This window comes from Petaurus breviceps, unplaced genomic scaffold (genome assembly GCF_028583685.1).
Source record: "Petaurus breviceps papuanus isolate PSGF00001 unplaced genomic scaffold, PetGlider_PUasm1.0 490, whole genome shotgun sequence".
Taxonomy (NCBI): Eukaryota; Metazoa; Chordata; class Mammalia; order Diprotodontia; family Petauridae; genus Petaurus; species Petaurus breviceps.
The window spans coordinates 20876058-20888807 of record NW_027186352.1 but is presented as its reverse complement, the minus strand read 5'-3'; the positions used below and the strand labels follow the sequence as shown (position 1 = coordinate 20888807).

Below are 12750 nucleotides of genomic sequence, written 5' to 3'. Positions count from 1 at the left end.
CATACATTGTGTCTGTAATTGTGTATAGATTTCTCCTGGTTCTGCTTTTCTTACTCAGCATCAGTTTGTATAAGTCTCTTCAGGTTATTATGAAGTCTGTCTGCTCCTCATTTCTTATAGCATGATAGTATTCCATTACGTTCATATACCACAATTTGTTTATCCATTCCCCAATGGACAGGCATCCCTTTGATTTCCAATTCTTTGCCACCACAAAAATATGAACAGGCAGTTTTCAGAGGAAGAAATTAAAGATATCTATAAGCATATGAAAAAAATGCTCTAAATCACTATTCATTAGAGAAATGCAAATCAAAACAATTCTGAGGTACCACATCTCACTGGTCAGATTGGCTAACATGCCAAAACAGGTAAATGATAAATGCTGGAGATGTGGAAAAATTGGAACACTAATGTATTGTTAGTGTAGTTGTAAACTGATTCAGCCATTCTGGAGAGCAATTTGGAACTATGACCAAAGGGCTATAAATAAGTGCATACCCTTTGACCCTGCAATACCACTTCTAGGGTTGTATCCCAAAGAGATCATAGAAGTAGGAAGAGGCCCCGTATATACAAAAGTATTTATAGCAGCTCTTTTTGTGGTGACATTCATGCACTTTCTAAAATTATGGCATTTAAGTAGTTTAGTGATTCTTAAGTTATCTGTCCTTGAACTGCTTTCCAGATTACTTATTTTTCCAATGAGATATTGTACAGTTTCTTCTATTTTTTTCATCTTTTTGACTTTGTTTTGAGATGAATGAAAAACTGGGGAGACAGACTTTCTGAGTTATTAATAATCAATATTAATTAGGCTAGCTGATAATCAACAAATTGATGGTTAGTAGTTTCTCTCAATAACCAAAGACCATCTAATGGAGATACTGTATGCCTTAAAATATTTTTAGAAAAGGGGGTACCCATGACAAGTGAAAAATAGCAATGATTGGTGAACAATTAATGAGGGGTTGGGTATATTAATGAGTAGGTGGGCTAAAAGTCTTCAGCTCCTCCTGCTGAGAATGTGACTTGATAGGGGGAGACTCCAGAAATCTGGACAAAGGAATCCATTCCTACCCAGTCCACTCTGGGAGTGGAGTTATCCTATCTATCTATTTATTTATTTATTTTTTAAAGCACTTGGGGTTAAGTAACTTGCTCAAGGTTACATGGCCAGTTATTATTTCTGGGTGTGGTGCTGAGTATCTGAGCCCGGCCGGTGCTCTTACTTGCTGAGCCACCTGGCCGCCCCTTGAGCTATCCTATCCAATAGAAGGGTACAAGGACATGGGCTTAATGCTTTGGGGATGGAATTCACCTAGATTAGATTCTATTCACACTCTTAACAGAAGTAAGTTCTCCTAGTTAGGTAAGGTCCTGCCTTAGATTTCTAAGCATGTTTGACAGAGCATTTTGGGCAATACGATCTATCAGCAATGTCCTTCAGAGACTGACTAGCTGATTTAGAGGGACTGGTCCTTGAATGAGGAAGTAAAGAGAAAAAGCCTTAATTATAATTTAATATTTGGTTATTAATAGAAAAATGATTACTTCGATCAGTTTTATTTTTTCATGAAGTCTCGTGGAGTCACCAGTTTTCATTTGCCAAATTCTAATTTTTAAGGAAATATTTTCTTCAGTGAACTTTTGTACCCCTTTCCTCACTTGGTTAATTCTTTTTAAGGAGTTCTTTTCTTTAGTGAATTTTTGTACCTCTTTTATCAAGCTCTTAATTCTCTTTTCATATTTTTCTTGCATTGCACTTATTTCTTTTCCCAGTTTTTCCTCTACCACTCTTATCTCTTTCTTTAGCTCTTTCGGAAATTCTTACTAGCCTTGGGTCCAGTGAGTATTTTTCTTTGAGGCTTTGCTTGTAGTCTTTCACATTGTCTTCTTCTGAGCCTGTCTTAGTCTGCCCTGCTGCCCGAAGCTTTAATGGTCAGCTTCCTTTTAACTTGTCTGCTCATTTTCGTGGCCTTTTTATTTTTTTTATTGATAAGAATCAGCAATAGTTATTAATAGCAATAGATGTTTGAGGGATTGACACCCTGCTCTCAACCTTAGGAGCAGGGACTGCATGCTTAGAAACCGCTAGTCGTCAGGTATGCGAGAGACGTCGGGGTCGGCGCAGGCTGGGGGGAGGGAGGGAAGTCCCTCCTGAGCATGCTCAGTAGCTGCGAGGAGGCTGGGAGTGTGTCCGGAGAAGAGGGATTTTTATTCTCTTGGGGCCCTCCGAGAAGGGTGAGGGGAGCTACGGAGGGCGGGGCTACTCCCTTAGGCATGCTCAGTGGCAGCGTCCCCGCCCCCTGGGCATGCCCAGTAGCCTCAGGGCAGCTGCGCACCGAGGCTTGGCTGGGGACGCAGGCGCGACACTCCCTCTGGCGCCCTCCCCTCTTTCCCCCTCAGCCCTCCTCCCCCTTAACCGCCGTCGAGGGGGCGGGGCCCGGGCTGCACGCAGAGGGCGGGGCCGACCGGGGGCGGGGCAGGGCTGGGGGCGGGGCCTCTTCCGCGGCCCTGAGGGCTATCGCGGGGCCGCCCGAGCATTAGCTAGTGCTGGTCTCTCCTCGCGGCGGCAGCAGCGGCTCGAGCAGCGGTAGCAGCTCCAGCAGCCGCCGGCGGCCGCAGCCGGAGCCCCGCGGGTGCCAGGCGCGTCATGGGCGCCGGCCCCGCGCCCCAGCGCGCGCCCCAGGCAGCGGAGGTAGCGGCGGCGGCGGCGGCGGCGGCGCCGGTCACGGTCACGGCCCCGGCCGGCCCCCCGGGGCCTGGGCTTCGGGCCCCCCCGCGGCGCGGAGCCTGAGCCGGCCCCGGCCCGCCATGGCCACCGAGCCCCCCGCCCTGCGGCTGCGCCGGGCCGCCCCGGCGCCCGCGCCCCCCGGCCCGCAGCCCCCGCCGCCCCCTCCGCTCCTGCTCAACGGCTGCGTGCCGCTGTCGCACCAGGTGGCCGGGCACATGTACGGCAAGGACAAAGTGGGTGAGTCCGCCCCCGGCCCCGCGGCGCGGCGCCCCGGCGGTCCGACCGCTCCCCTCCCCCCGGCCCGGATTTCCTCCTCCGAGACGGGAAGGGCCGGGCCTCGGGGTCCTCGGGGCTGGGGGAGCCGGAGCCGCTCCTGGTGCCCAGCCCCGGCTCTGCGGCCTCGGGGGCTGGAGGGGGGCGTGGGGCCCCGGGGGGCAGCTGGGGACGTGGAATCTCAGGCTGTTCGCCCGACGGGGCTTTAGCCTTGGGTGCTGGGAGGCGCCGTGCTCCCTCCTGGGAGACTGCTTGGCCCCCCCATGCAGTGTCCGCCTTTGTCACATGCAGGGTTGGGGTCGTGCCACTTGGCTCTATAGGGGACGGGAGGTTAGACTCGAGTCAGGAGGAAGGGGCTGGGAGGCTCTGGACAAGACACTTCCCCTGCCTGCCTCAGTTTCCTCATCTGTAAATTGGGAATAACGATAGCATTTCCCTCCCAGGCTTGTTGCCAGGCTCAGATGAGAATATGGGTCCAGGGCTTCTCAGGCCTTAAAAGTGCGCATTCGGGGCATTTGTTGAGGCAGAGTGGTGGGCATGGTGCAGGTCCCCTGTTCTGGCAGCTCCTAGGTAAAGGCTGTGCCTTTGCCTTTTTGTATAGGTCCTTAGCACTGCACCTAGTCCCTAGTAGGCGCTTAATACATGCCTGTTGACTGACTGCTCTGGCTAGAAGAGGTTGAATCATATGATTTTGTGGGGGAGACTTCTGATCTCCGCCTCCCTCTTGGAAAAAGTGAGGAAACTGAGGCCCAGAAGGGAGAGCCTCTGCTTCAGCTCCCTCATTTTGTGGCTGGGGAACTCGAGATCCAGATTGGGGACGGAGTTTTGGTGATCCCACTTTGTCGAGAATAAGGATTCTAAGATCACCTGCTTGCTATCTGCCAGACTGTGACTCACACAGCCCTGTTCTGATCCCTGTTGTACAGTTGAGGCAGACAGATGAAGTGGCTTGCCCAGATTCACACCTCCTGTGAAGTGTCTGAGGCTGGGCTTGAACTCAGATCTTCTGGACTCCCAGACCCAGTGCTCTCAGCTAGGTCATTTAGTCCAGACATTTTTACACAGGAGGAAACTGAGGCCCACAAAGGTAGTTTTGACTTGGAAAATGGAGGTAGCTTCCCAGGCCTGAGGTGTCTGCATGAAGTGGGGGAGAGAATTGCCCAGCCCTCCCCCAGAGAGGAGGGGGTGGGGAGTTGAAATTCTTGTCCTAGTTGTGACAAGCAGGAACTTCCCTTTATTGGGCTGGGTAAGGAAGTAGGTTCTGATCAAGCCCCAGAAGGGGCTGTCCAGGCCTGGGTTGGGATGCCATTCGGCAGCTGCATAGCTGGAGGGGCTTTTTTTTTTTTTTTTGGTTTGTTTTTGTTTTTTAATCGGGGTGAGTCAGCCTTATCTTGACTTCTCCAGCTTTTCTCTTCCCCTCCACCTCCTCCTTTTCCAGGGTATTCTTAGCAAAGACTTGATTTTCCCTGTAGGAGTAGCTGGGGTGGTACTGAAGCCCCAGTTTGTAATACCCCCTCCTTAGGTAGCAGTTACTGCTGTGGGTTGGCTAGGAGAGAGAGAACCAAGGTCTAATCCAAGAGCAGAACCACATTTCATCTAAAACCCTTTCATTTGACACTGACTTTCCGAGTCCAGAATTATACATTGTTGTTTCCTCTGGGAAAGGTGGGAGTAGTATGATTTCATGATGATTATTAAAAGAAACAATGTCCCAGGCATTTAAAAGTAGTAACTTCTCTTGCTACCTCTCCAAGTTCATTCCTTGGTTAGTGATGTACTTTGAAGCCTGAATAATCTTAGGAATTTACAACTTTTTCCTGTGTGGCACGATTCAGTTTATGACTTTTCTACATGGCCTTTGTTATCAGGAAAAGCTGAATTTTGCAAAGGTTGTCACTTCTTGCTTTTCCACACTAAGGTTGTCTCTGCCCTGGCTAGCTCCTTTGCCCTGACACAACGGTACAAGGGGGTCTTGTTTAGAGAATGATTATGGATCTGGGGGAGTTACAGAATGGGAGAATTGGACCCCACTTCAGAGGTGGCTGCAAACACCTGCAGCAGACACCTCCAAGCCTGTGATTGCTGAGTGCGGGTCACAAGCAGTTTCCACTTTGAGGGTAGTCATGGAAAAGTGAAGCTGAAGTGTCTGTTGTTGTTTGTCAGTTCTGGAGGAGGTACACCACTTTGGGGAGGTGATGTCATGACTTGCAAGTGAATTGGATTTAAGTGAGGCAGGGATGTGCAAAGACCAGGCTCACTTTCTCCTCAGAAGCCATCTGGGTACAGTGGCAGATACAGATTAGGACAACTGGAGATGATCCCGGATGCAGTGGGAGACCTTGCTGGTCGAGGGCAGTGTCAGCCTTCCACTTAGAGGGTGGGTCATGGTAAAGAGAAACTAAATAGTTCAGGTGGGTTGAACCCCTGACCTTGATCCCTTTATACTGCTGGTTAAATCAGATAAGCTAATCGACTCTGGAGGAAGGCTGAGGCATGAAAAGCTCCATTGCTGGTGGTAATACCAAGTCAGATTTGGAAGGCAGCCCGCTGTTTTATGTGGGCTAATTAGACATTATTCCCAGAGCATGTACTGCCAGGTAATGGGGTAGGGATGGGGGAGGGAGGCTAGAAAGGTGTTGATTATAGAGGCTGTACAAGCTCTCTCTTCAAGGGGCCTCTCAGAATCCGTATACAGGTGAGCACTGGCTAGAATTTGATGTAAAAAACCAAGACTTCTGGCCCAATGATTGTTGAATAAATCACTCCTTTGATTCTTCTGTAAAAAGGGAGCTCTGTCTTACCCTGTTGGATCTTGTCATGATGGCCATTTTAGTCCTTTGTGTATTGTCTCTCCCATCAGACTGAGCTTCTTGAGGGCAGGGCCTGTCTTGCCTTGGTAGTAGGTGCTTGTTGACTTAACTTGACCATTCAGCTCCAGAATGAAAACTTGTAGTGGTATGAGAGTAGCTCTGTGACCCCTGCAGGTCACCCAACCATGTGCCCTCAGTTCCTCTATGGAAAGAGGAAGAGTTGGACTGGATGGCCTGAAAGGTCCCTTCTATACCCAGGGCAGTGACCTCTCGTTCTGAGGCAGCTGACTTTTTGATCAGTTCTCATTAGGACATTTTCCATATGTTGAACCCAAATCTGCCTCTGTAGGGCCCCTCCATTTGTTCTTAGTGTTTTTCCCTTTGGCATTAAGGAAAGCTGACCTCTTCTCTGTCCTTGAAGGCAGCTATCATGTCCCTTGTTAAGGTTCTTCAGGCCAAACATTCCTGGTTGCTTGTGTGTAATCTTTTAATCACTTCATAGCAAAGTCAAAATATTACAGCAACTTTGGGATGCAGTGTGCTTCACTTAGATTAACGAACTTGTTTCCATTTCATCTAAACTTTTGTACTATGGACTGAATGTCTCAGATTCCCATCTGTTTAGGCTGCAGACTACTTGTATGTATTCAGTTATTTTTTGTATGTTGGTAACCCCTGCCTCCCAAGCCCTTAGCAAGTGCCCAATAAATGCAAGCTTGTTAACTATTACATAAAACTGTTTTGTCTTCATTAGGGAGGCATCTTCATGATGAATTGGAAGGCATTTGAAAAACAGGGCCTGCTTTAAGAGCTGATTTTTAGTGATTTGAGCTCAGGCCAGAGCAGTCTTAGTCTTTGATACTTAATGGAGATTTCCTTTGTTTCTATCCCAAACTCTGTTATAGTTTTACTTGTGAAAAATGAAAATGACATATCACTATGCAAATATTTGTAAAAAATAGAAGCTTCCTTTATTTTAAAATATAGGTCCCATATTCAGGTTTGTGTCATCCTTTAGAGCTTGGAAGAATCTTCTTAAAGCGATATCAGTATAGCCTGGACACAGATCTCAAACTTACACTTAAAGTGTACAAAGCTTGGAGCTGTATCCAAAGAGATGGTGTACATGCCCATGTGTCCCCCATCCTCAAAGAACCCTCCATTGCTGTTTGCTGTGGCCCTTTTGATCTTACTTTGGGGGCTCACCTCCCTTTCCTCTTCTCTCACTTTCTTCTTCAGTCTTTACAGTCTGACTTCCAGCCTTATCATTCAACTGAAAGTGCTTTTTCTAAAGTTACCAGTGGTCTCCTAATTGACAAGTCTAAGAGCCTTTTCTTAATCTTCATCCTCCTTGACCCTTCCAACTTTTGACTTTCACTCAGTTGTCCTCTCTTTTCCTTGATACTCTCTTCTCTAGGATTTTAGGACACCACTCTCACCTGGTTGTCTTCCTATTTGTCAGATTGCCACTTCTTGGTTTCGTTGACAGGGTCTTCATCTAAGGCCATGCCTGCTAACAGTAGGGAACCTCCAAGGGTCTATCCTGGACCCTCTTTTCTTCTCCCTCTATGGTGATCTCATTAGCTCTCCTGGTTTAAATTACGGCCCCTCAGTCTGTCTGTCCAGCTCTAACATTTCTCTCAAGCTTAGGTTTCCAGCTGCCTAGTAGAGTCTTGAACTAGCTGTCTCAATAGATATCTTTAATTTACATGTTCAAAACTGAGCTCTTTATCTTTCTTACAAAACCCTCCTCTCTTCCTAACTTACATATTATTGTTGAGGGTGCCACTATCCTGGTCAGCCAAACTCACACTTGAGGTATCATCTTTGACTCTTAACTCTCTCTCATTTGCTATATCCAATCAGTGGTCATGCCCTGTAAGCTTTTGTAATATCTTTTGTATATGCCCCCTTCTCTCCTTTGACACTGCCAGCATCCTGGTGGAGGCTCTCTTTACCTAACACTTGAATATTTCAGCACCCGTTATTGGGTTTCCCTGACTCAAGTCTTTCCCTACTACATTTTATCTTCTCAGTTGTCAAGTTGATATTCCTAAAGTGTAGTTCTTACCATTTTACCCACTGCTCAGTAAATTCAGTTAGGTCCCTATTAGCTCCAGGATCAGTATAAAATCTTAAACCCTTAGGTGACACATTGGAGTCAAAAAGAACAAATTTCAAATTCTGCCTCAGAAACTTAGGAGCTGTATGACCCCTAGTAAGTGCCTTAAGCTCTGTTTGCCTCAGTTTCCTCAACTATCAAATGAGGATGATGACAGCATCTGCTTTGTTAGGGTTTGTTAGGTGTGAGCATCAAAGGAGATAACATTTCTAAAGCACTTAACACAGCTCCTGGCACATAGCAGGAGTTATAGAAAGACTTACTCCTTCCCCTACCTCTTTGCTGTTCCTCAAACACAACATTCCATCTCTGGTGTCCAGGCATTTTCACTGGTTTATCCTCATGACTGGAACCCTCTCCTTCATTTCTATTTCTCTTCCTTCAAGTCTCAGCTAAAATCCACCTTCTGCAAGAAGCCTTTCCAAGTCCTCCTTAATAGTTTTATAAAAAAAATCGTAAAAAAAAAATGAATGGTATTTTATTTTTTTCCAATTACATGTAAAGATTTTAACATTCATTTTTTAAATAAGATTTTGAGTTTCAAGTTTTCTCTCCCTCCCTGCACCCCATTCCTCCCCAAGAGGACAAGCAATCTGATATAGATTATACATGTGCAGTAATGTAAGACATCTTTCCATATTCATCATGTTGTGGAAGAGGAAACAGAACAAAAGGAAAAACAAAAAAAGTGAAAATGTCTGCTCCACTCTGCATTCAGACTCCACAGTTCTTTCTCTGGATGTGGATGGCAGTTTCCATTAGGAGTCTTGAAATTGTCTTACTAGATCTTTGCATTACTGAGAAGACCTAAGTCTGTCAAAGCTGGTCTTCACCCAGTCAGTGTTGCTGTTACTGTGTACAGTGTTCTCCTTCACTCAGCCTCAGTTTGTGTAAGTCTTTACAGGTTTTTCTGAAATCTTCCTGCTCATCATTTCCCATAGCACAGTAGCATTCCACTACATTCACAGACCACAACTTATGCATCCATTCCTCAATTGATGGGCATCCCCTTGATTTCCAATTCTTTGCTGCCACAAAAAGAGCTGTTATCAATATTTTTGTACATTTAGGTCTTTTTCTCTTTTTTATGATTTCTTTAGTCCTTCTTCATCTCAGTGCCTTTCCTTTGAGACTATTCCCATTTTTTTTCCTGTCTGTATCTTGTTTATACTTAGTGGTTTGCATGTTGTCTCCCTCATTAGACTGTATGCTGCCTACGGGAAGGTCTTTTGCCTTTGTTTCCCCAGCTCCTTAACACAGTGCTTGGCACATATTAGGCACTTAATAGATGCTTGTTGATTGATTGGTATATTGATCTGGATGCAGGGGTCAGTGTTTACTTAAGAAAGTGATGTAGGGAAGAAACCCAGCTCTAAACTTGGCCAATGAGAGAACTCTCTGGGATCCAGTTGCCTGATAAGACACCTGGCTCAGCATTTTTTTATCCTCCTTATTTACTCCCATTTGGAAAGTGTCAGAGTTTGAAGAGAAAATGAACTAGAAGGAGCAGGCAAGCCAGCAGGGCAATCTGTCAGTCTCTTGCACCATTGTCCCCTTCCTTCCCTGGACGGATCAGTGGGAAAGCACAGGGCCATGCTGTGCATTTTTAAGCTGTCAGTTACCATTTACACAACAATGGAGAAAGATGGTCAAAGGGCAATTTCTGAGTTTCTCCAAGTTTTCTTATGATAAAGGATAAAAATTTCCCACTGAGGATGTGAACTGATCAGAATTTTGAAAAAGTTTGACTCTGGGCCTTATTTCCAGAAGAATCAGTCTTTTTGTTTAGACGTGAATGGAATATAAATGTTCTTATGAGTGATAATGGTCTTTGGTAGCTTTTTGGAAATAAATATTTGGAGATTTGAGGCCACTAATGAGCAAGTTCGCTTAAAAAAATTTTACTAGAAGAATTAATGAAATAAAGTAGAGGTGCTTTGTACTGTAGGAAACTATAACAGAAACCTTGGTTTTACTTGGGCACATTTGATGGTTTTAGTTATTTGAGACTTTGTAATTTGAAGTAAGAGTTTTGTTTGCACTCTTATTGAATACTGCCTTTGAGTTCTCCTTGCAGTTTGTTAAAATTTTACCTTTGTCTTTGGAGGGCAAGACCCTTAAAAGGTTAAAATTTGCAGTAATTTTATGATAATATTGACCATCCATGAAAATCCTTTAAAATGGGCAGTTTGTGTCTTTTGTAAAATGTGATTGGCTTAAAAGCCAGAGCATTCATCCAACCCAATCTTAAGGCGCTAAGATGGGAGATCTCTTCTTAGGTAGTTAGTCTAAGTCATTTATCCTAAAGAGAAAACCAAAATTAAGACTAGAAGGAAGTGTTAAATGGGAGCTGAGTGTAGTGTACACACACTTTTTGGTTCCAGGAATGATCCAAGACCCCTATACACTCTTAAAAATTATGGGCCTGAGAGAAATGTTTATTAATAACCTATGATTTGGAGAGAACCAGAGTTCTCCCTTTTTCTAAAGTCCTCATTTCAAAAGTTCAGTCTCTCTGAAGGATGTTACTGATAATGAGATTGAATTAATAACTCTTCTCTATCTTGGTCAGACCCCACCCAACCTTTTACTCTGCTTTGGGTGGGGGTAAATTCTTTGAACAGATTGCCCAAGGCTAGGTAATTTAGAAGTTAGTTACATAATCAGAGTTTATTAGAATAGGTCCAGCCCCTCATTGTAATATTTATTCTCATATTAATTGTTAATCATTCAGAGTTGATCAGCTACCCTCAGGAACACTCCTCTTCCAGGGGCATATAAGCTTTGAGCCCACCTCCATGAGGGTCTTTGGTCTTACAGAATGACACTGACCTTTTATTAAAATCAATAAAATTACTAATTGTCCAGAAATTATGTCTCTTGAACTTTTTAAATGCCACACGACTCTCCTCCTCTCCCCCAAGTGTTTTTTTTTTAATGGGGATTATACCTAGCAATATTTATTGTATTAAAAATGAAAACTTAGTATTACAAAAATATCTTTTATCTCAAGGATCCCCTGAAAAGGTCTTGGGGATCTCTATTTGATGAGGGATGGCTCCTTCTAGGTTCAGCAGGTTTCAACAGGAAATCTTATCTAAGACCAGAAAACCTGCAATAGCAGAAAGAATTCAAGGTCTCAGGCTTCATTGGAGTGAGAGTTGTAGAAGTTTATTGTTACACTTCCATGAGAAGCGGGCAAGAGTCCTTTAGGGGACCTTCGAGTGAGAGGGGTACATGCTTTTACTTTTAAAGGGTAGGGCTGCCATTGTCAGGGCCTACCAGACGGAAGGGACCTCAGTGCATAGACAAAGGTTAGAGCTGACCTAGAGGAACTTTAGTGCATAGATAGTTTAGATGAGATTTGGGCCAGACCGGAGGAGACATGAAGAGATTAGGCTGAGTGCAGATAGGGGGAAGGGGCCGAGCTTGAGGCTGGGAAAGGGATTTTACAGATTACAATTTTACAATACAAATTGCAGTTACAATTGTACAAACTGGTTTTACAAATTGGTTTAGACCCCAGGTACCCCATCATATGTACTTCCAAATCACATCTTGAGAACCAAGACCTTAGATTATGAAAGTTCAATCTGCTACTCTTGGTTGGACACTTTAGGATTTTGCTGGTATTAGACCAGTACTAATACTCCCAAACCATGGAAAGGGTGTGGTGAGGGCCAAGAGACCTTGGAGATTAGGTTCCTGTTATATACCGTCATCATTATTGACCCTCCCTGGATTCCTTGCAGTGGGAGTTTGGAAAGATAGGAGTTGAGTTTTGGGTATGATGAGGTGGCTGATATATGGTTAGGTTGAGCTACCCAGAAGACATAGGATAGAGTGGAAGGGGATTAGGCCTTGATACAGACATTTCATAGTCCTCTGTTTAGAGATGATAAGAGATGCCAAGTGTCCCATGACAGACCTTTTCTTCAGATAATATGACTGACTCTCCACTTGCCTGATCAAGAACTTCTCTCTCCTCTGTCCTCACGAGATGTCCTCTCTTTCACAGACCACATTGAGGTCATATATTCTTGTGAATTCCTATTCTTCGCGTACTTCATCCTTCTAAACATTACTGCATCTTCATCTATCCTTTTGCCATTTTTCTTACGCTCATCTAGAAGACAGACGAGTTGGCTCTGCTTGCCAGGGCTAAGGCCAAGGGCCCTCGATCTTACCTCCTCCAGCCTCCCCAGGAGCTTACCTGCATCCCCAGGATCATTCTGTCTCTTGATGAGATTTTTAATCTCTTTTTTTTTTTTTTTCCAGCTATCATCCTACTTCCCTTAGATGGCTAAACTCTAGGCAGAGTTGTTTATACTCTTACTAGGAGCTTTGGCTTTACTATGAATTGAGTGTTCAGCTCCTTCCGGGCTTGCTTTCTGATTCCCCTTTCTCTTGCATCTATACTCTTTTCTCTTAGCCTTTGTGGGATTTCCTACCTGTGTGACATTTTTCAGTTTCCTTTGCCCTGTCTTCACCTTCCGGTTCCCTTAGTATTGGTTTCCCCAAGGCTCCATCCTAGGCCTGTTTCCCTCTTTACATTCTGTCTCCTGGAGTCATTTACTCATTCAGATTCACTCATCACCTCTAAGCAGATGACTTCGAAATCTCCCTGAACTCCATCCAGGGTTTTTCTGGCCGTGCCCATCTGACCATAGGTCAAACATGATAGATAGCAGGGATCATATCCAAAACCCAATTTGGCCTCCTCCCTCCAGACCCGTCATTTCTCCCAATTTGTCTGTTCCTGTTGATGATCCCTTTCATCATTTCAGCTATTCAGGCTTAAAACCTTG

At 44.9% G+C, this 12750-nt stretch overlaps 1 protein-coding gene across 1 annotated transcript in view; it reads left to right on the top strand.

The window, feature by feature from the left end:
- The first annotated feature begins 2817 nt into the window (after positions 1-2817).
- The window catches only part of IPMK (inositol polyphosphate multikinase), an 85619-nt gene continuing 75686 nt past the window's right edge, over positions 2818-12750 (top strand). The window contains exon 1 of the mRNA XM_069101814.1: positions 2818-2974. Within this exon, the coding sequence (XP_068957915.1) occupies positions 2818-2974 (157 nt within the window). The remainder of the gene's footprint in view (positions 2975-12750) is intronic.